At 38.5% G+C, this 23,433-nt stretch overlaps 1 protein-coding gene across 2 annotated transcripts in view; it reads left to right on the top strand.

The window, feature by feature from the left end:
* Positions 1–23,433, top strand: part of TMTC2 (transmembrane O-mannosyltransferase targeting cadherins 2) — a 267,338-nt gene that overhangs the window by 186,434 nt on the left and 57,471 nt on the right. For both annotated transcript variants that reach the window (XM_075080710.1, XM_075080711.1), the window contains 4 exons: positions 3,437–3,522; positions 4,368–4,552; positions 6,235–6,313; positions 17,054–17,175. In XM_075080710.1, the coding sequence (XP_074936811.1) occupies positions 3,437–3,522; positions 4,368–4,552; positions 6,235–6,313; positions 17,054–17,175 (472 nt within the window). The remainder of the gene's footprint in view (positions 1–3,436; positions 3,523–4,367; positions 4,553–6,234; positions 6,314–17,053; positions 17,176–23,433) is intronic.

The raw sequence follows: 23,433 nt of genomic DNA, 5'->3' as shown, positions 1-23,433 counted from the left end.
TCCTTCACTGGCCCTGCTGTCTCTGCTGACGACGTCCACTGATTCAGCAGTGTGGTTGCAAGGCTGAACTGCGCTGTTCCTCTGAACCTTAGGTCTCCCTCTCAGATGCCTAGCTGAAAATCAGCTTGATTTTTGTCTAGGAAATGGCTCAGATGCTGTGAAATGCAGCAGTGGAAAGGAGAATATAGGACCTGAGGATCTGCAGATCTTGAACTAATTTTGAAATATAGTAGTTTGTCACTTGTTCCTGAGGCTTATTTTGTATTTTGCTCAATATATAAATATTTATGAGAAGGTGGTGGTGTTCTACTTGTAGAAACTGGAGACAGAAGCAAATATTGAACTACGGCTCATTTGTATTCCTTCTGTGTGGTGAATGAGAGTAGACCTCTGAAAGTAATAGCAATAATGTAGTTAGAGACTGGGATTATAATGCATGCTCTAAAAAGAGCAGTAGGACATTTCACAGGCAGTATTAATTTTGGCAGTAACTAAATTTGAAGTGTTTGGTTTTAGTTTTAGTTGCATTTTGTAAGAAATTAGATAGGGGTTGCTGAGCTTATTTATATGCCTGCATTTTGTTTGAGCTTAAAGTTAGAAAGGATCTGATTTTTTCATCTTGGAAGTGAAATATGTCTGCTCTTTAAACACTTCTAATATTCATTGTAAATTCAGGAATGCTTTACCAGTTTAATGCAACATTCATAATCTTAACTTTTTTTCTATTTAAATAACTATTTATTCCTTTATGGGTGAACATCCAAGCCAGTTATGTGTCAGAAGCATACTCCCCATACTGTTAATTTAATTCATCTAAGAATATTATTTTTTAATTTTCCTTTAAACCTTTTCCTGACTTTGTTTAATCTGAAACTAGAACTAGAGACTCATAAATCCCATCATTTTTGTACTGTCAGAAGCTACAGGGAAAACCAGCGATCAGTCAGGACTAATTTCACGTGGAGGAGAGACAGTTTCATGCCTTATCAAGGATTTTTAGATTATATCAGGGTTTTTTCCTTCCTTTTCTTCTACCAAACCTCTAACAAATAGAAATAATACACTAATAATTTGCTGGAATTCAGCACTTAATCTCGCATCTGAGCAGCTTGTTTATGTGTAGATAAATATGTGTGTGTGTGAGAGAACGTCTGTTAACGAAACAACCTTTAAAAGAAAAAAATGTCTTCTGGAAGAGGAGTAGAAAAAAAACCCAACAACCTAACGTATCAAGTAGTTAATCAAGAGTGCCAGTACTAGAGCATGTAGTGAACACAGAAGATGTATTTGGTCATAATTATAAATGAGTTCTTTTAATCCAAATAAGTACAAATGTTGTACACTTACTAAAGCAATTTATTTTGTTCAAGTTCCCCAATTACTGTATTGCTTTTCTCAGTATGAGAAATTATTTATTCCAGAACTAAAATAAGAATGGAATTTCTTTGACAAATTTGTCCCAGAATTGTCTGTAAGAATGTGTAAGAACGTAAGAAGCAGTTTAAATTTCAGACCATGCAACTCATTTATTTTTCTATTAATTCTACTGCTATCAATAGAAAATTGGATCATAGAATGCCCTGAGCTGGAAGGGACCCATAAGAATCATCAAGTCCAACCCTTGTCCCCGCACAGGACAACCCCAAATTCACACCATGTCTCTGAGGGCATTGTCCAAATGCTTCTTGGATATTGCCAGGCTTGGCACCATGACTGCCTCCCTGGGGAGCCTGTTCCAGGGCTCCACCACCCTCTGGGGGAAGAACCTTTTAATGATATCAAACCTAAACCTCTCCTGGCCCATCTTCCTGCCATTCCCTCGGGATCAAGATATCATAACAACAACAATAACAACAATAATAATAATTTTCCTTGGTGTAATGGCAGTCTATAAAATTTTTTAGAGGTAGCAAAATTCAGGTTCTAGAAAATTTAGAATATGTTATTACTATCCTGACAATCATGCCTCTTGCCACCTGCAAGACACTTGACAGTAGTTAAAAACCTTGTTGCCATGCCAAAAATGTTATTCCCTCATTGCTCATGTTATTGCAAGTATCAACCAGATGTAAGTTCTGTTAATATTAAAAATTATTTACTTCCTAATCCAAAGTTAGTTGAGAAACAGTTTCAAAAGCAAGGCCACGTGGTACCGATAGATAGTATAGAAAAAAGAGGATGTATATCTGCATTCTGTTAATTCCTAACCCAAAGATAGGAAGCAAACAACATAGATGGTGGCTGCTTCCTCAGCTAGCTGCCCTGCTCTTTTCTTCCCCTGAAGTCTACTGGTTTAATTAAAAAAGTTTTCCTGAGGTTTTGGAGGGAAAAAGTCTCCTCTGATTAAAGATTGGAGGTGGAAAAAGTCCAAGCTCTTTGCAGTTCAAAAAGCTATCATCAGATAAAAGCACAGGGGAGGAAGAGAAAATTGCTGTAGATTAGGGAAACCACAAACAGATATGATAACCCTCCCACCTAAAAGAAATAGCTACCTTTATTTTTCCCTGGATACCTTGGGCTATATGAAGAGGGGCATCTACCCCTGGATAATAAGGTCTGAGTCTGCACTCTGAAATGACTGATTTTTAAGGATTTTTAAATCCTTGTGTTTTGAATCTATTTGCATATGCTTCTTTCAGTCTTCTAAAACTTTGTGAGCATTGTAATGCTTTGAGCCTTCATTTAAGTGTACGGCCGTGAATTCAGTGATGTCCAGACCAGTTATTTCTCTAGGAATATGTGGGTGGCTGGTGTAAATGGTAATTCACAAGGATGGTTGTCTTAAAAGCTTTAATTAAAGCCCATGGATTATGAAACTGACTGAGAACTGGAAGTATTTGGTATCATTTTTGATAGCTCTTGAGTTATTAAATTTGTTTAGAGCAGAAAGAAGACAGGAAAAAATTGACCTGATGTAGGTGCTTAGCCGTACAGTGAACAGTCTAGTGAAACTGGTCAACAGGGGGGCTGGTTAAGGTAATACATGTGAAGTGTTAAGTGGTTAACTTTACTGTGCGTTAGAAAAGATCTGCTTATTTCAAGTAAAGAAAGGGCAATAGGCTAAGCATTAATTTCTTAGTTACAAATAGCTCTACCATATTCTACCCGCTTTAAAAATTCTCAGAGTCTACCATTTTCTCAACCGAGTAGATAAATCTCCTGTTTCCAAGAAAGCCATAACTATTGCATTTAACATCTGCTTTGTTAAAGCCATATGGATACAGCTGATGTCTATGAATTAATCCTGTTTCCACACACTATAATTTTCCCACTGAATTGTTAGTAAAATGCAGTGTTTTTATAGCTCTGAAATATCAATCGGCATGTTTTTCTTTGTTACCTTATTTTTGTTTTCAATATTTACTTTGCAGTTACTCTTTGCAGTAACCTTCCTCTCTCTTTTCTTTTTCCTTTTTTTTTTTTTGTCCTTATGCAGAGGATTACTACTTCAGGAAAACAGCAGGTTTTCAGAGGCATTGCATTACTATAAACTGGCAATTGGTAGCAGACCCACACTAGCTTGTAAGTATTTCAACTATACAAGCTTGCATAATATTGACTATTGTTTTTTAAGGAAATCTTACAACTCTCTAATAAGACTTCCCTTTTTTTTCAGAAGTTTTTCATTTGGAGAGCAAAGGGTGAAATTGTGCACTTTTCAGTTGAAAGCAAGTGTTTATTAATCAGCACATTTAATGTGGAGCAAGGAAGAAGTAGAAAATGAGTTAACACTGGGCAGCACTGCTAGAACCTAAAATGCTTCTTTCTGGGCTGTTGAGCCATAGATGCCACTGCCCAAATTTTCAGGCTTCTGTTTTCTGTTTCTTACAGCCAGTCCCTGATTTTTATGGTATGTGGTGTGAATAATACAAATATTTTTGAAGTCCTTTCATTTTTCCTTTCTTGCCTGGGGGAACTGGGGAATAGTTCATAGGATGTTGCCAGTGATTGGTTCCAAAATTAAGTGGGTGCTTTTTAAGATTGCTGACTTTATTGTAGCTTAAGTATTAAATCCATATATGTATGTATACACATATATGCATATATGTATATATTTTTGTAATGTTTCAAACAATGATGCTATATGCTTGATACAGTGCTAATAAGAGGAACAAAATGGAGCACCCAGCCTAACCAGTGTTCCCTTCCCTCCTCCCTCAGCCTTTATAGCCACTTTCTCCTTTCCTTGTCTCTGAACTCTTACCTCTTATGTGTTCCTTTTTACACAAGTGATTGATCTATATTATATAAAAGCCAAATTAGATTACCATGGGATCCCTTTCAGATATTACTTTGAAGTAAAACAAAGATTAGATAAAACATAATAGAACCCCATTAAAAGATAACATCTTTTTCCCTCTTCACAGCTGCCTATTTAAATACTGGTATCATCCTGATGAACCAAGGGAAGACAGAGGAAGCCAGGAGGACTTTTCTGAAGTGTTCAGAGATCCCTGATGAAAATTTGAAAGACCCTCATGCTCATAAAAGCTCTGTTACTAGCTGTCTTTATAACTTAGGAAAACTTTTTCATGAGCAAGGACACTATGAGGTAAGACTCCAGATTTGCCTACAATACCATGATAAAACCTCCACACATAAATCATACCTATTGCTTCCATCCAGACATTGAAAATATATCACAGGCACAAATTGATTTCATTTCACCAAGTTGAGATTAGCGTTCTCTACAGAGAATATTTATAATCTACACCCGTAATTGTGACGATGTTAATTAGCAGTGTGATGTTCTGATGTCAGAGTCAACATTAGCGATGGTTACATCTGATATGTGTTGATTCATTCTTTTTGGCTTTGTCACCATGGCTGGTATGCGCAGGGTATAGCCTGATTACAGACCAGCCAACCTAAAGTGTACTGTCTTAATTCAAAGTAGAGTAAGTCCAATTATGGTTGCTTTTGAGTCTCCAAAAACAAGAAACCCTAGTTGGAACAATTCAAAACTTCAGTGACTAAAAACATCCCATTATGTTCTATTTTCAGATAACTTGACCTAAGTGCTGAAGTGGGTTGGATATTTTTAATGTAACCATACGCTGCACCCAACCCATCCCATCTCATTTACGTGTGCAAATGTGACTGTTGTAATTCCTCTTCATTTCCCTGGTGAAATTACTAAAACTGGACATTCACTTGAGTTTTGACCTTTAGCAGTATTTGAAGGAAAGTAATCCTCTCTTTGCTTTGCCAGGCATACTTCAGAACAGGAGTTACATGTGGTTTTGATCCATATAACTCTTCCTGACCGTGACAGTTACCTCAGCTGTTTAAGATTAGGCATGCACAAGCTCTGGGTTCTCTGTCATCTGTCTGCTGAATCCAGCTCTGTCAGGTGGCAGTTACTAACTGGTTAAAACACAGACACAGACAGCTAATACATCCATAAAGATAAGAGAAAAGCAGAATGTTGTCTGCACAGCTGATAGAGTGTACAGTCTGAGTGCAAGGGATTTTAAGAATAAAAACCATCAGATTTCTGCCTGGTGGTCATTGCAGTCTGACCCAAGCTTGACTGATCATACACTTAGATTTTTTTCAAGCATATTTCAGCCTTCACCAGCTGCAACTATTTGATGGGATGATGTAGAAAATGATGCAAAGCTAACAGACTAACCAGTAAGCATCCAAAGTGCTGAATGAATCATAAATGTGTGATCAGGTAATTCAAGACACAGCACATTTGTGAAGGGAATCCAATTTGGGCATTCTTGACGCTATAGTCCATCTCATTCTTTCTGTGGAGCAGACTTCAATTGTGAAGATTATGTTTTGTTATTACTTGGCAGTAGAAAATGATTTCTTTATTTTTAGGTCACTCACTGTAGTCTAGTCATCAGAAAGTCCTTTGTCTGCAGTTTGATGTTCTCTGACAGCTTATAGACTTTTATATATGTTTATAAACTCACGAGTCATTGAGGGGTTTAAAAAACATTCCTTTTATTTCCACCTGGGAGACTGGAACTAATTGGAAATTGCAATATTGAAACTAATTTGACCTATTTGACCTCTCGTCAATAAGCTTCACTGAATTTGGTAAAACTTTTGTAAATGAGAAGTGTGAACTTTTTGCGATATTTATGATGTTGATGTGTTCTCTTTCTCTCTGCACCTTTCATCTGGGGAAGATAGCTTGGATTTATTTTATATGTGAAAGAGTGCTTTTGAAATTGGTGCTTTATTAATGATTTGTCCCACTCGTGTGTCTCTTTTCAGGATGCTCTTACGGTTTACAAAGAAGCAATACAGAAAATGCCAAGACAGTTTGCACCACAGAGTTTATACAACATGATGGGTGAGTTCATGGTTAATGTTTCAGAAAGATACTTGAGGAGTCAGGCAGGGTGAAACAAAAGAGCTTAGCCAGTCAGCTGATGCCCAAATGAATTAGCTAATAAAAACAAAAATAATTGCCTTCAGCAGATGAGAGCCAAACCAGGTTCAGAGCTTAAATGCCAGCAACTGCAATGCTGGATAAGGCACAATAAATTATGAGACTGTTAGACACTGGATATCTTTAAGAGTGTCCATGCAGCACTTTTACATTTAGAATGCATGGATTAGTGGTTTTCTTGTCTCCAGAATCTCTCATCCAGTGTCTTGGAGACCTCATGTGCAATTCATGTAGGTTTTTTTAATTTCCCATTTAGTAATCTTTGAAACTAAGAAGAAATTGTATTTACTTAACAGAAAATGGAGTGAGATTGATTATAATGTAAAATCTAGTGTGGGTGTTGAATGTTAAATTTTCTTGTAAACCAACACGATGTCCAAATGGGGCCACAGAGGCTGTGGGATATTTTTGTTGCAGGTTTTGCAAAAAACTTATTTTCCAGGTGATGTACTGTTAGGTAGACATCTACAATGAGAGAATTCATCTTCCAGGACCAGCCTATCTGTCCTTCAAAACTTTTGCAGAGTCCCTTGAATACTGCAAGAAGTGCTAATTTAGCTGAGGTGTTTGGGGTTTTTTAAACTTTAACTTCAGCTCCTCATATTCTTTATCACATCTTTATACAGTATACATTAAAAAGATAAGAGAAAGAAGATAATATGAATTATTATTTATAGTATCCAGATCTGTAAACAAGAGGGCAGGTTATTCATGGATTGATTCATTCATTCATTCAGAGATGCTTTTAAGTGGAATTCTGTCTGAAAGGGCATGTGTTTCTGCTAACCAGCCTCAGTAGACTGTGAACTCCTATCTGGGACAGAAAAGGATGTGAGATGCCTTTAAAGTAGTTGAAAGTAGAGCAATTAAAATTATATGTAGAAACAATTAGGATCAACAGGAAACGTGGGGTTTTGTGGCTTCTCCTCTGCCTCCCAGTGCCTAAAATACAAGGAAATGTATTGGTTCATATCAGTGCGTTTCACACAGTTGTTGAAAGGAGGCACCACTCTATCTATTTAGGAAAGGCATATTTTATTAGCTCTGTACAAGTACTTGGGCATAGGAAAAAAAACTTCTAAAGTTGTAGTTGTATCTGATGCTATGTGTTTGCAAGTCTCTGTAAATGCTAAATGAAGTATTTCTCTTGCACGGTGACAAGGTATATTATGTCGATAATAGTATAAACATTTCCTTAGCAGTTCATACAGTTCAATGGAGTTATTTCTGCCTGAACGCTGAGCTTTATCAAATTAATGCAAATAGCTAAAAACCCTAAAATGTACAAGTTGATTATTGCATGTACTTTTGTTCATCGAGAGTCTTAGCTGAGCTACTGTTTTATCAGTTTTATCTGTCAGCATTTGCTGATAAATTTCATGGGGTTATCAACAGTCACCACTCTGTGAATTAAATCTCTGCTTACTCTCAATGTCCTACAGTGACTGCTGCAGTACTGCAGTGCTCCAGGAAACCCTACGAAGTTTAACTGCCCTCTTTAGTGCAGAGATACATTTCATAATTCTGATAAAAGTGCTCCTCAGAAGTACAGAAATTGTAAAAAGTAAACCAATGCTGTTTCTAGCATGATGGCTGTTCCATTACAAAACAGGCCTGTGCCACCCTTTGTCTTTTTCCCATGAATAGGCGCTCCGTTTAGAACTACTATGACCTATAAGATTCTTTAATTTTTTACTTCTTTTCCCATTGGTTACTTTTTTTAGGTTCAGGAGGCCTTTCTCAGCTTCCTTTATAAGTACAGTCCATGACATCCAAGTTCACTCTGTTCCTGGGATTTGCATTTATTAACACACAGAGCAATAGTGAACACAAAGACCATCCCAGTCTTTTGCCTGGGCTTGGCTGCTGCTACACTTCCTCCCTCCACTGCTTAGTCCATGCTCTGGCTTCTGTTTTCTTTAGACAGCCAGCACTTCACGGATGTCCTAGCAGCGTAACAAGTTAGGGTCAGCTGAGCTTATCTTAGCCCCTTTCAGCCTATTGCAAAGACCAACAGGGTACTGTGGAGCTCTGTAAGGTATAACTTACTCTGAACGTAGCATCTATTTGTATTTTGGTTGCTGTTCTGATGGCAGCTGTTACAGGGAAATCAGAATTTGCTTCACGCTAGTTGCTGTGGTGTGGCTTGTTGGCTGTGCTGCAAAGGCAATTCAAAAGGCTATGTACAGAGTAAGGTGGTGACTTAAACTGAACAACACAGCACAGCATTACTAGCAGCAGGACTCAGGCTGTTTTGTTTAAACCTGTCCTGGATGCATCTGTCCATGTGCATATATGATAGCAGTTAGACACATTGAATTAGGTTAGTCTCTCCTACCTGTAAAGGTTACATGACAAGACAGAGCTCAGTAGCTATGCTCACTTTATAGTGTGGAAAGGAAAAGATACCTCTGGGGAGTAATTAAGCCGATATGACTGAGATGTCTATTTTAGATTATACAGATAATCCCCTGCAAGCATACTTCTCCTGTAAAAGGAGCTGAGATGACTAGCTTAGACTTGCGAGCCCAAGTTTGGTGAGATAAATCCTAAACATCTATTCAGTCATCAATTTGCATCGTTGTGACAGGAGAACAATGCAACCGCATCCATTATGAGGAGTGCATCCGCTCTGCAGCTCATACTGTGTCACTGGGCACCAGAAGGCCGACCGAATTGTTTATTTCTGTTTTGATGTTCAAGATAAAATTATAAACACATTCACTATAACACTTTCTTTGATAAACAGCATTACATAAACTTGTCTGCCTACTTCTTGTCTTTAAAAGGGAGACTAGAGGAAATGAAATAGGCCAGTCCTGTCTTGTGTGCTTAGAACTGCATGAACCTGATGGAGCTGTGCCCACTCACCGTGTGCTCATTGCTGGGGAGAACGGGGGAGCAACTGGGGAGTGCTCCCCATCTACTGGGGAAGGAGGGGTCTTTCCCTGTCCCACTACATGTGGAAAAAGTCTTCGTAGCCTATAATAAAATCCAAGAATACAATTTGAGGATTATGTGCTGCAGTTGTCATTGTGATTGATGTATTCTAAGTCCCTGACAATTACTCTGCTTGGTTCAGTATTAGATATTGGTGTGTGATGTAAGAAAACAGTGCTTCCTATAATTTTAAATAATTATTCAATCATTTCATTGAAGATTTTTTCTGAGGCTTTTTTCCCTGGTTGATGTACATGACATACTCGAAAGAGAATAAACAGGAGACAAACTGTTTAAAATGAATTAGGGTTTCAACTCCAGCACTCGGAGGGCGGTAGCATTAACACTCCAGCAGTGTTAAGCCTTTACACCACCTGCTTTCCCTGTTTGTGTTACCCTTCTTTTCCTGCCCTTGCTTCTATTGGCCTTTTGCTCTGACAGGCCCAGTGACTCATTCCTCTGGTGTGCCCGCCTGCCCGGCTGACTCTCGTCCTTTAAAACTCTAACTTACTTGCTTCTTAAAGGAAAAAGAAGTATTGGGCCTGAGGAAGCAAACCATCCGTTTGACTTTGCATTTAATTCATGGTACAAAAGGCAGGACCAGAAGACCAGCATCAGATGTTCTAACTTTGTGCATATGAAAAGTTGCAGGGTAGATTTTGGTCTCCTGTTGCTGTGATTTATTTTGCCAGGTGTGCAACAGCTCAGCTAAGGAAACCATATGTTTCTCTGGCGTTGTACCAAGAAGTAAAACTCTTTTTTTTTTTTTTTTTTTTCTTAAAAGAACCCAAAACAGCTAAAAATTAAAACTCTAAAACTAGAATCAAAATAATTACTCAACAAGCTGTATAGGGTTGGCTTGATATTTATTTTCTCTGTGTCCCATTTCTTTGATGTAAATTAAAAAGTACATGCTAAGGTTACACAGAGTAATTTGCTTGGCATGGCAACATGCACTACAAAGGCCAGAGTCCAGCTCAGCTGCATTAAATAGGTAATATATTTTGTTTAAAGTTTCAATTAAAACCTGGGGTCAAAAGATAAAATGGTCCCTCTGGGACCTTGAACACTTTAATGCCAATATTAGGATTGCTTAAGGATCAGCCTCTGCTCTAGATGTCTTTTGCGTTCCTTGAAATCTGATATTGTACAGTTGATTGTATTACATTGCTTTTAAAACCACACTGGCCCACCTGCTACAGTAATTCATACTCCTGCCAGTTAAGTGGTGTGAGGTGGACCATGGAGGCTTTATTTTAATACTGAACAGTAACGAGGAAGATGTTGGGGTGGCATTGTCCAGGTTTACATTGGCAAGTTACTGTCATAAAGACAGTAGTCTTTATAAAGTCTTGATCTCACTTCATCTGCCCTTGCCAACTAATATCTAAATGTTAGATTCTTGTCATTATTCTGGTGACATTCAGTTCCTGTCAAATCTGAATGGGTTTTTCAAATGCATTTAACGCATGGTCTTACAAGCATTTTATATGAGAAATGCAAGTTACAAAAGAAGGTAGCATTGCAGGAGTGAATACGGTTAATGATGCACAGATTGGAGTTTAGATTTCTCCTTGCTAATCTGCTACATTGCACATGGACAGAAAACAAATCATCTGCGAGTGGCAGCCAGGTACAGAACAGGAAAGGGGAGCCAGATTTTACATCTGGTGCAGAGGTTTGCATTGTAAGTACAAAGGCTTAGCATGCAGAGAGACTTTCTGTGTTGATGATTATAACATAACTATCGCTTTATTTGATTATGCTTTTGGGTGGATGTGGCTGTTTGTACAAACCTGTTAATATTGTTAAGGCTCCTATCCCATTTGCCCCTTGCTCCCATTAAATGCTTTTTTATTGAATCACTTTTAAATATTGTTTAGAACTCCAAAAAAACACTTTTTCTGGTATAGTTTTACAGTTCATGCTGTGCAAGACTTACTTTTTAAAAGCCAAAGATGATTAAGCTGTGAAATACATACCTCACATCATAACTTATGCGGAGCATGTTACCTGCACTTGTCTGAGCTCCAGTCATCAGTGTGCTTCCAATGCATCTCATGAAGCTTTACGGGTAATTTCGTACTAAAAGTACATTAAAAACTTTTTTCTTTTAAAACTAGCTTTGTTGAAAAAAAGGATTTTTTTTCTTTCATATGTATATCTTATTGTATATTCTAGGGAAATAAGAACAGAGTGCACTCCAATAGTGATGGGAGTAATAGGCTGTGCTTCCTCCTCTCCCCCTCCCTGCTCCCATCCTGCTACTTTAACTCTTCCCCCTCTGAGACTTTGCAGACTATGGTAGTTTATATCTGCTGTCCAAAGCTGAGTATAAATCTCTGGGCTGATTGCAATGTCTCCTGTTTTTTCACTTTGTTTTGTTTGAGGGATTCAAGCTGGGTATGAAGGTTACAGCAGTGGATTGCTGAGGGGTTGGCAGACGCAGTGCTTGAGACCAGGGTGTTTTTTTCCAGGTTCTCAGGTTTTCTTAGTTTGAACTATTGATCTATAATTTCATGTGAAGTGCTTGAGTTTTCTTAGAAAATATTCTGAAAAAGCTAAGAGTCTGAGCCTCAAATGCATTTGTATTTTAAACATATGGGGTTTTGTATGAAAATAAATATAATCGTAACACTTGTAGACCAAAAATATGGACTGAAATTGGACTACAGGGATCCCAGTTAGGCATGATTCTAATGGAAGTGCTTCTATTGAGAATGTTTTAAAGAAACCTATACTGGCATAATGTCTACCGAAAAAAATAAATCTTTAAAATGTGTGTAAAGAAAGTAAAAGGCAAGAAAATAGTACAATCACTTGTTCAGTTATGAATTCTTAGTTTGTACCCTTATGATTTACTACTGGTTGCACATCTGTTGGAAAATGACATTATCTGTCTCAGGTGAGCTCAGTGCTTCTATTTGTGTCAATATGCTTCTTTCACTGGAAGTCTTTGTACAACAGGAGACAGCTGTGCAAAGTCTATGCTGTTCCATGCTGTAACTGATTTTATTTTGCCCTTCACTTCTATCTGTTTTCTACTTTAGGTATTTGCCTTCAAAAGTAGCTTAGTGATCTAATTAAATCAGATCAAAGCCTTTGCTTTGGCTAATTGAGGCCTATAAGAATCCACTCAACCAAAGTAAATGTGGATTGACTCCCTCTTAAAATACAGTACAGATTATTCTGTAAAAGGAAAAAAAACAAACAGAATATGCTTAGTCTATACAGAACTCAATGCTCATTAAGTTCACATGCTTCAGCTGTTTCAGAGATGTGCATGCACTGCATATTTATCACCAAGACTGTTAATCTTTTGCAGTGTATCTTAAACATCAGTATAGTATAACATCAAACTATGCTTCTAGATTTATTATGTTATTCTATGCACTGGTACCTAAGGGAAAAAAGAAGGAAGTTATATATCTAGGGAAGTGCATTTACGGTAAGCGCATCTGCAGCCTTGATTTGTACAAGGAGGCTGCACGGTTGCATTATGAAAGACAGAAACCCCTTGTGGTACACAGGGATGCAGACCTCTCCATCATTTTCTAGGGCAAACTGTTTATGTTCTCAATTCAAAGAAATGACAGAAAAATTAAATTTAAATCTTGACTGAATTTATATCTTAGAGATTTTCTTTTCAAATTGCATCTCCATCTTCCTTTCTGTTTTGACATCTGCTCTTGTCAGTGCCAAATTCTATATTTTCTATATTACATTTTTACCATCCAGTAATTTGGCCGGCAGATAATTAACATATACAAGGATGACACAAGGCAGCTTTGCCCTGCGTTGTCTCCTTCACAGAGATAATTTTCCAGTTGTCTTTTCAGCAATATCTTTTAGGGTCCTAAGAGGAGGACCACAGGTGGGACATATGTTCTTAATCTGAAAGTATGTGTACAATGGCACCTATAGAGGCACAGTGCTATTACATCCATAGTTCCATTGCACTTACTCATCGATAAGTCTACATGCTCCCTGCAAGGAGACAGCCTTTGCTTGATATGACAATATGCATCTGAGAACCAACACAAAATCAGCAGATAAGAGGTTGATCTAGAAATATGTAACATACATTAATGTAAATGGTACCTAATTTTGCTTTTTAACAACATGTGATATGTATCAGAAAATCTTAACTTCATTTTTTTAAAGGATTTGTATTAAGATCACATTCCACTTCATTATCGAGTACAAAGTTAGCCTTTCAGGGGAAATAGCTGCTAGCAAGCTGATCCTTTATGAGTATTATTCATTAATATAAATATTTAATGTTTAATATGATTGTAATTGTTTTTTAATAATTCTTATTAATTTTGACCTAGGATCATTTTAGTAGGGGTGTTTTTGTTTCAGTTTGTTGGTGGGGGAGGGGGGCTGTTTTTTGTTTATTTTGAAAGATTATTTTTCAGTCCCAAGGATTCTGGGGAAATATGGGGCAATATTGCTTTGGAGAATGGTAGTCTTGCAACTGATCTACTTCTATGGCAAAGAAAATCCACTTGAGTACCAGGATTTTATTTAGAGTGGTGTAAGTCTAGTTTAAATAACCCATTACTCATTCCTTTGTCATAAAGTATTAATAGAGGTGTTAATGAACTATGTATACGCTCCTTTAAATAGTGTTTTAGTTGCATATTAATGTATTTTCTTGTACTACATTAGTAAATGAGAGTTAGAATGAATTAAACTCCTCCTCCTTTTGGAACAGGCTGAGAAATGGGTGCATAATTAACAGAAAATATTAGCTGGACTGTAAAAATTGACAAATTTTTGAATGACTGATTTGTCTCCTTTTACTCCAGTTAGCTGTTGAATTTCTTGCCACCTCTCATTGTGGAGGCAACGTTGCACATGGCTGCATGTTGATACAGATTAGGGAACTGAAGTAACTGTCGATTTATGCCTTAAGGTTTCCACCGCCATGAATTTCTTTCTTTGTTGTTGTTACCTTTAATAGAGAGGTAGAACGCAACTCTCTTGAACTTTATAGATTGGACAAGTTTCATTAATAAATTGTGTGTGTGTGTGACCTTTCAGATTTTTAACATGAGTTTTGAAAGATTTTACAAATTAATTAATTGTTAAAGTAAATCTAGAAAGCTGCATACATGTATCATTGGTTTGCATATTTCCTGCCAATGGACCCTCTGTTATTTCCCTAATGACTAAATAATTCATGTTGCAAGTTTATAAAAATACATGATTGTAAATGACAAATATTGTTTCTCTTATTTTAATCTCAGACACACAAATGCATCCTGTATGACAGAAATCAATCCATGCATGTTTTCTCTGTCATTTTGTTGGAAAACTGTCTGAAGCTGGAATAGCTTTTATTAAAATTGCATCAGTCTAACACATAAAATCACTTGATTGAATTAACACTTCAGTTAACAGTTGCTTGATTTTATTCTGGTCTTTGCGTATGATGATGGCAGAGCCGCTATCAGTTTTTAACTTACTTTGATTTCTTTTTAGATGGGAGTGTCATTGTAAATCATTAGAAGCAGCAATTAATAACAGACCCCCTAACAGTACTTCCTTCTCTAGTAATGACATGTTCTAATTGCTTATAAGATAGCAATTCTTGATGATACAGGGCTTATGGGCAGAAAACAGACTCTTCAGAAGAAAAATGTTCAGCTATAGAGAATTCCCTGTAAATTCTTCAGGGGAATAAAATTCCTTTTTCTACAGTTTGACATTTAGACTGACATACTGTAGCTTCATTTCTATATGTGCTACTCAGAAATACCCTCAAAGTTTTAGGAGGTTATCTTGTAAAGTAGTTGAGCTCTTAAAACCTATTAACAATTGAATATGCCAATACTCCAAAGATGTTAATCTCTTCTTATATCAGAATTCATCATGGAAAATAGATGAGAACCTCTAATCTTTTTGAAATTTGGCATTGCATTTAGCATATACTACCAGCAGATAACAACTCCATCACTTACAGTTGTTTACATTTCTCTTTAAAGGATCTTGCTGTTAATTGCTTGAAACTTTGCCAAGCTGTAACAGGTTGGGCTGGAATTTCCCACTTAAAGAAAAGAAAATGGCAATATGGATCCTTCATTTCCTGTATGTTAAACGAAGAGGGGCCTGTGGGAAAAACAGTATGCAATCAAATAATCAAACATTCTGCCATAAAGCATACAGCTAGGGAGAGGAGTTGAGGGGAGCGTATAGCTTGACTTCTGGCTTCTTCCTTCCTTTCAACACTTAACTTCATTACTTTCTTTTGTGCGTAGCAAGGTATAATGTTATGTCACTTATTTGTGACTGCTGGCACAGTGGAAAAAAATGCATTTGACATTGATATCCCTGAATTTGATCATGAGTTTTGGGGGATGTTTCTGTTCTTTGGGAGTTTATTTCCTGTTTGGATTTTTTTTTAATTTTGGCTTGGGGTTTTTTTTTGGAATTGTTCTTTTAGTTTGGCCCTAACCAGCAATACAATGACTCGAGTACTTCTGGGGCTGAAACATCAGCTACTTCTGTGTATGTAATCAGATATACAGACCAGAGCGTGAGTACCAAATGCTCTGTAGATCTTTGGATTAGAAATCCTGGTCTGCTAGATTTGCATGTGCACCCCTTTTTGAAAACAAACAAACAAACAAAAAACCCCCCGAACAACTCTATTTGCTCACAAAAGTCACATTGGCTCCCCTTCGCCTCGGCTCAGTGTGACTTCTGGCTCTGCATCACGGTCATTTTGTCTGTGGTTTGGTCAGTTTACATGCACTGCACCCTAACTCCTGAAACTCAAACTTATGTGCCACATTTTGCCTGGGATCCCTATCCTCTGGTGACAAAGATAGCAAAAAAGAAATAAATCTAACTGAACCCAGCCCAATTTTCTTTCATCAAGAAAATCCTCCCTAGCCCCTATAAATACTCAAGGCCTAAGTATCACTCCCACGATCGGAGTTCTTTCTGTTTTCTTTCTTTGCGCATGTAGGTGGTATCTTTTTCTCTGAGTTTTGGGGGTGTGATAGCTGGCCTCAAGCTTGAACAGACATCACTGGTCCTTCTCTCTCTCTCTGACGCACTCACAGCTATTCATTTCCATGTGATGCAGAACTGAGGGCAGTGACTCACCTGGTGACAGCCTTAGCCATCCTCTACTTGGGTCAGATGTAGTCCTCTCTTGATCCTCCATGGTGATTCATTTGGAATGAATCAGCTGGTGAGATGGTGAAATCTTGATTTTCCTGTAGGCATTTTCAGTCTGTCATTGGCTCGGGCAGAAGCACATCTACATCTAGGTTCCTGATGTATTATGATTAAATGCAAGGACATTCTGTATTCTCCTTACCACTCCGTGATGTGCAATGTAGATTGATGGAAAAGAAGTAACTGCTCTATAGTAGATATGATTACATTTCTGTTATTTTGAGACTTTTGACTGAAACTTACCAGCTGGAGCTCTCTCTTGAAATTCTGTCCCAACAAGACTTTCATCCCAGCCATGCTCTTTCAGCACTAATAAGGCCATGATTCAGTCTCCTCACCGAAGTGTTTGTAAGGCTATTTTGCTTTTTCATTGCAGGTGTTCAAAGCACTTCGATCTTCTCAAGATCTCTGCCCATTTAATAAACAGTGAATTATAAATGAGATGATAAATTCTGGAGACCCTGAGAAATTTTGGGCATTCTCACTAACATTTGTTTCACCCTGTAGGAGAAGCCTATATGAGAATGAGCCGGCTGCCAGAAGCGGAGCGCTGGTACGTGGAGTCACTGCGATCCAAGAGCGACCACATCCCAGCCCATCTCACCTATGGAAAACTGCTGGCTCTGACGGTGAGTTAATCAGCAGGTCCTGGGAGCTGGTCCCAGGCCTTTCGAGGAGGTGAGGTAAAGGGACAGGAGGACTTTGTCCTGAAAATTGCTTATTGCCCTATTTGTCACACTGCATCTGTCGTGCCTTCTAATTAACGATTTTGGTGGTGTCATTTTTTTGGTGAAACATTGCATCCATTCCTGAAATATTGCCACCTCTGTGTCACAAATGGATGATTTAGATCGCTTAAAGAACCTCTGTCAAAGGTACTAGCAAGAGTGGTTTTAATATGATGTTATAAAAGTGCAACTTAACAAAGTTCCATGGCAAGGTTCACTCTGTTACTCTATGGCACAATCATTTGAACACTGATTCAAAACTACAAAGGCACAATTCAAAGTTACCAAGTCAAAATCAAGGTTATCCTACTACAAGGTTATGCTTGATATTGATCACTTACGAAAGATCTGTCACTGGTAAAAGGTCTCTCTGCCTTACAGAGCAGCTTTGAGAAGGGTCCCAGCTCAAGGGGAGATCACCACCATGCTGCCAGGCTGCTTAGCTGGCAGAGCTCAAAGAAGGCTCATTTAGGCTGCCATATTTATGGAATAAAGTGGTTGGCTTGCAGTCAAATTGCATGCGATGGGAAAGGTATGCATGAGCCTCCTTGTACCCACAAACTTCTTTGGCCTAGATAAATGAGTCTTGGAAAAGCCACCCATTACTCATGTGTTAATCACATGACCAGTGTTCCAAGCTCATATGCATCGATGTTCAGTGTGTCACTCTGCTCCTTTGTGGGTTTTCAGAGAGCAGATTGAAATTAGAGGAGTTCTTGTCCCATTTATAGCTTAGTTCTTTACCTCCTTTGGGGCCTGAATCAAACTATGGCTTGCTTGGTTACTGGGTCGAGTGTATTCATCACACTCTGTGCCTAAAGGAAGCAGTTATAATAGCATAGGAACTTTGTATCAATAGTAAGGGGTTCTCTGGTTGAAAAAGGCTTTATTATAAGTAGCTTAGATCAGAAGTAATGATTTTAATACAAAAAGATATTCAGTGTTTGATCCAGGGTGGTTGTAGCAGCCTATGGCAGCACTAGAGGTGTCACCTATACTTTCTGAATTGCACGACTCATGCTTTGAATTTTCACTTTAGGAGTATCTCTTTGAGCATGTGAAAAGAAGTACTCAGCTACTGAGGGCTAGTTCTAAAAAAAATCAGAAGAGTTGGACTTTCTTATTTCTTCAAATTTACTTTGCCTACTGAGTATAGGTGAGCTTGTAGCTCCAGCTAAACTAACCCCATATGATAGTTACAGCATTTTGAAGATGAAAATGGATTTCGATTTTATTGACTAAAATGATTCAATTTTAAAACTTCCTTTCACTTGTTTTCCATTTCTCATTCCCATTTTTGTGACCATATTCTCTTTCCCATCTCTCTTCTGCATTTGCTTTCATTGTTCACCACAAGCAGTTTCATATTTCCTTTCTGTCCTCTAATGATATGCCTTTGTATGGCCCTTCAGTCCTTGTGCCTCAATCTGAATAGCTTCCTCAACTTTTCACCTAGCTATAAGCTTTTACTCTGACCTTGTTTATGCTCTGTCCAGTCTTCAAACAAAAAGTGTCCTTGGACATGGGGTAGAGATCCAGTGAAGAAAAATAGCTCATAATTAATTTCAGCAGATCCATTGCTGATAAAAGTATCTGAATTTGGAAAAGGTGGAAAAATTAGAATGGAAGTTTCTATATGAGCAACAAGTGACAACATAATTAGAAAGAATTAAAAATTGTTCAGTGTTATCACATAATGTCAAACACCGAGTTTGATTTAAAGCTACCTGGATGAAAATTTTTAGATTGTAATGGAATTCAAGGTGTTAGTGTGATATCCCCACTGTCTGTCAGTTCCAGGCCCTGGAAAGGCAGTTTTTTGCTACAATTTCCAGTTACAATTAAAATTTCTTGGGTAGACAAATACATGCACTTACTGATTACCTTCCCCTGGGATAGAACTGTAAGTAGGTTATACAGCAAAATTTCCTAATTTACCTTGCTTTTCTGGCAGGTATCTTCATATCTTGCACCTAAGAATAATAGCAGAAAGTCAATGTTATTGGTTTCTTCTTAGCAGGTCTTTGACACAGAAGTTCTAATTTATTAGAATTGCTGTGGGGAAAGAAAGAGTTTTCTCAATTAAAGTCCAAAGCTTTTCCATTTTATTTTATTTTATCCTCTCTCCTATTGCACACACAGCACCCTACCCTAGTACTCCTCTGGTTATTTTTGCATTTTCTGAACTGCTGCATATATGAAATATGAGGTCTGCTAGGGAAAGCCTTAAAGTTGTTCTGGGAAACAGGGTCTGACAATTTTCTTCAAAATAATAAAATCCCCAAATCCCATAACTCTGTACAAACATTGTAAGCCACTAAAAAGAAATTTTAAATTTTGTCCCCTCATTACAGAAGTTCAGTTATAGGATTAAACATTAGTGGCATACTTCAACTTTGGGAAGGAAGTGATGAAAAATGTGCACAAATCCTTATAGCAGAATTGAACTGTTTACTTTTCTCCAGGGATACAAACACAAGGTACATGTGCAGTGGACTGTGCCTTGAGGATCTGAACTATGGTTGTGGAAGAACATGTCTCATTAGCAAAAAGGACACGAGCTGTATACAACTTTGAACACTGAATACTGCACCATTACAGCCAGTAAAATACTCTGCCTATCCTTTCTCAACACACACTTGCTTACCTATACTTGGCCTGTGCCATAATTGTAGTCTACTCTCATCATGTTTGTGTGTTATCATCTCTTGATGCTTTTTCCTTTTATTACTGTTGCTTCTCATATTCATGTCAATATGTACAGATACTGAACAGAGTTCATGTTCATTCTGTTAACAGCAGAATAAGCTGAAAAGATGGTGCTGATGTCCTGTTGGCTTGTAGTGACAGGGGACTTCATAAACACATAACAAGGCAACGTATTGATGACAAAGTAGTCAGAGATGGCAGAACATTCCACTGTCTCCCACAGCATTCTCCTGGAGAAGCTGGCTGCTCACAGCTTGGACAAGTGCACTCTGCACTGGGTTAAAAACTGGCTGGACGGCCGAGCCCAGAGGGTGGTGGTGAATGGAGTCAAATACAGTTTGCGGCCAGTTACGAGTGGTGTTCCCCAGGGCTCAGTGTTGGGGCCGGTCCTGTTCAATATCTTCACTGATGATCTGAATGAGGGGATTGAGTGCGCCCTCAGTAAGTTTGCAGATGACACCAAGCTGGGTGGAAGTGTCAATCTGCTGGAGGGCAGGAAGGCCCTATAGAGGGACCTGGACAGGCTGGATCGTTGGGCCAGAGATTCAACAAGGCCAAGTGCTGGGTCCTGTACCTGGGTCACAACAACCCCATGCAACGCTACAGGCTTGGGGAAGAGTGGCTGGAGAGCTGCCTGGAGCAAAAGGACCTGGGGGTGTTGGCTGACAGCAGTCTGAACATGAGCCAGCAGTGTGCCCAGGTGGCCAAGAAGGCCAATGGCATCCTGGCTTGTATCAGAAAGAGTGTGGCCAGCAGGAGCAGGGAGGTGATCGTGCCCCTGTACTCGTCACTGGTGAGGCCGCACCTCGAGTACTGTGTGCAGTTTTGGGCCCCTCACTGCAAGAAGGACATTGAGGTGCTGGAGCGTGTCCAGAGAAGGGCAACGAAGCTGGTGAAGGGTCTGGAGAGCAGGTCTTATCAGGAAAGGCTGAGGGAGCTGGGGTTGTTTAGTCTGGAGAAGAGGAGGCTGAGGGGAGACCTTATTGCTCTCTGCTACTACCTGAAAGGAGGTTGTAGCGAGGCAGGGGTTGGTCTCTTCTCCCTAGTAACAAACGATAGGATGAGAGGAAATGGCCTCAAGCTGTGCCAAGGGAAGTTTAGGTTGGATATTAGGAAAAACTTCTTCACCGAAAGGGTTGTCAAACATTGGAACAGGCTGCCCAGGGAGGTGGTGAAGTCTCCATCCCTGGAGGTATTTAAAAGAAGGGTAGACGTGGTGCTTGAGGATATGGGTTAGTGGTGGACTTGGCAGTGATAGGTTAGTAGTTGGACTCGTTGATCTTAAGGGTGTTTTCCAACCTTAACAATTCTATGATTCTATAACATTTTTGAGGTGGTTATTTCATTTATGGGAAAAAAAAGTTCATTTGTCTTTGATCTGTTGAAATTTGGCATTTATTTAATTTAATTCTTTCAGCTACAAAGTCTGAAAAGACATTCAACAGGAAAATGGATGATGAAGAGGCTTGGCAATAGAACAGGGATTTTTGTCTCCATGTTGGTCACTTATCCTTAATCAGTTCTGCAGCCTACCATCTGCTCAGTGATTCACATTAAATGAATTTTGTCTAGTTTCTAGTACACTGAACAGTACTAGTATTAGTCCCCATTGCAAATATATGATTGCTGTAACCGACATGCTTCCTGGAAGTCTGTGTAGACTCCCTTGGGATTCAATAGCATTAGAGCTGCTCCCTTTGACATAGCTGTTTCAGCCCATACCTAACTTGAGGTACCACTGTGATTTATTCTTCTGCTCAACTTTGCTACCTGGGCTCACAGTTATTTTCTCGCAGCCTATATATTTAGGAGAGGGAAAAGCCTACTTCGGTTAGTATTCAGAGAGGAGAGACATTTTAGAGGCTTCTTTCCCCTCATCTGTTGGAAACAACCTTCAGACTTTTTGCAATCCTGTTTAGGAAAATAAGTGCCAAAATAAAACTATTGATAACACTTCTCTGTGTCTCTTTTCCAGGAGAGGAATGTGAGATGTTCGATGAAGCGAAAGGTGGAAGTGGGTGCTAATATAGGCAGAAAATTTTCCTCTGTGGTGAAATATGGGGGCTGAGGGTAGAGAAGGAGGAAGGTGTCAGACGAGTTCCTAAGTTCCAGCCAAAGGCAATTCTAGTATAAAAACCAATAGCAGTAAAGTCAAACCTGTAAAGTTCACAAATTCAGGTATGTTTTACTTCCTGATTTAAATTCCAATTAAGTGGCTTAATTTTAACCCCAGCTTTTCTGCCCACTCAAGTCTGTTGCCAGTATTAATGCTTACTAAAAGCAGCATGACATGATTCATTTAATCCCTTAGTGCCAACCTTGATACCTGGACCACCACCTTCTACCTTCTATTTTCTTTGCCTTCCAACAGGAACTGTGAGGGTGACCTATGCCCAGTGTGTAGACTAGAGATTTGCGAAATTGCTTGCTTGTTACAGCAGGCTATCCTTTCCCAACTTTCAGCAAAAGCTGTTCAGAATTTCATAAACAGGGACATAGAAATAAATGAGTGTACTAGAGTGAAGCTCTTTGTTTTGTTTATGTTGTCTGGCCTTAGTTCTGTCAAACACAAATTAGGAACTCTGCGCTTTTTCTAAATTCACAATGACCTGTGTCTGTCTTGTCGTTTTTATTTTGAGTTCCACAGCACATGTAAAATAAAGGCGCCATATACTAGATGAATTTATTAGCTTAGCAATGAAAAATATGTTTGTTTATTATTTCCAACTTGAACAATAAGCTGCATGAGCAATCTGGTCCAAGTAAAATGTTAACTCTACTTTGAGCAGGGGATTGGACAGGATGATATCTCAAGGTCTCTTCTGACATGGATTGTTCTATGATTCTGTGTACCTTTCTTTGTTTTCATACTGAAGCTAGTTCCAGTTTACTAAAACACAGTGTTTTGAATCAAAGTTAAGGTACAGACATGCATTTAACATTAACTTCTATTGTCCTCTCTTACTGAAAAGAGATTTTAGCTTCTATCAGTATGCATTACCTTTCGCAAGGTCATGAGTGGCATGTAAAACTGTAAAGAAGGTAAATCACAATTTGTCTACTGTGACAAACTTAAAAGGATTATAATGATGCTGTAAGTGACAGATGCTAATTCATGTCATCATCTCAGGTTGATTTTACCAGTTTCCCATTTGCACATAGCTAATGTCACTACTGTTCCAAAGGGCAATTTAAATTTCAAACTTGCATTTTTGTAAGAGATTAAATGAACAATATCAAGCAAAAACATAATCTATGCTATTTAATTTTACTTGTGCTAATTCTTTTGGTTTTGTATATAGAATAGAATAGTTCTGTTGGAAGGGACCTATAATGATCATCTAGTCCAACTGCCTGACCAGTTCAGGGCTGACCAAAATTTCGAGCATGTTATTAAGGGCATTGTCCAAATGCCTCTTAAACACTGACAGGCTTGGGGCAGCAACCACA

This window comes from Phalacrocorax aristotelis, chromosome 1 (assembly GCF_949628215.1).
Source record: "Phalacrocorax aristotelis chromosome 1, bGulAri2.1, whole genome shotgun sequence".
NCBI classification, from domain to species: Eukaryota; Metazoa; Chordata; class Aves; order Suliformes; family Phalacrocoracidae; genus Phalacrocorax; species Phalacrocorax aristotelis.
Note: the sequence above shows the minus strand (reverse complement) of the source record. Positions and strands in the feature narration are given on the sequence as shown.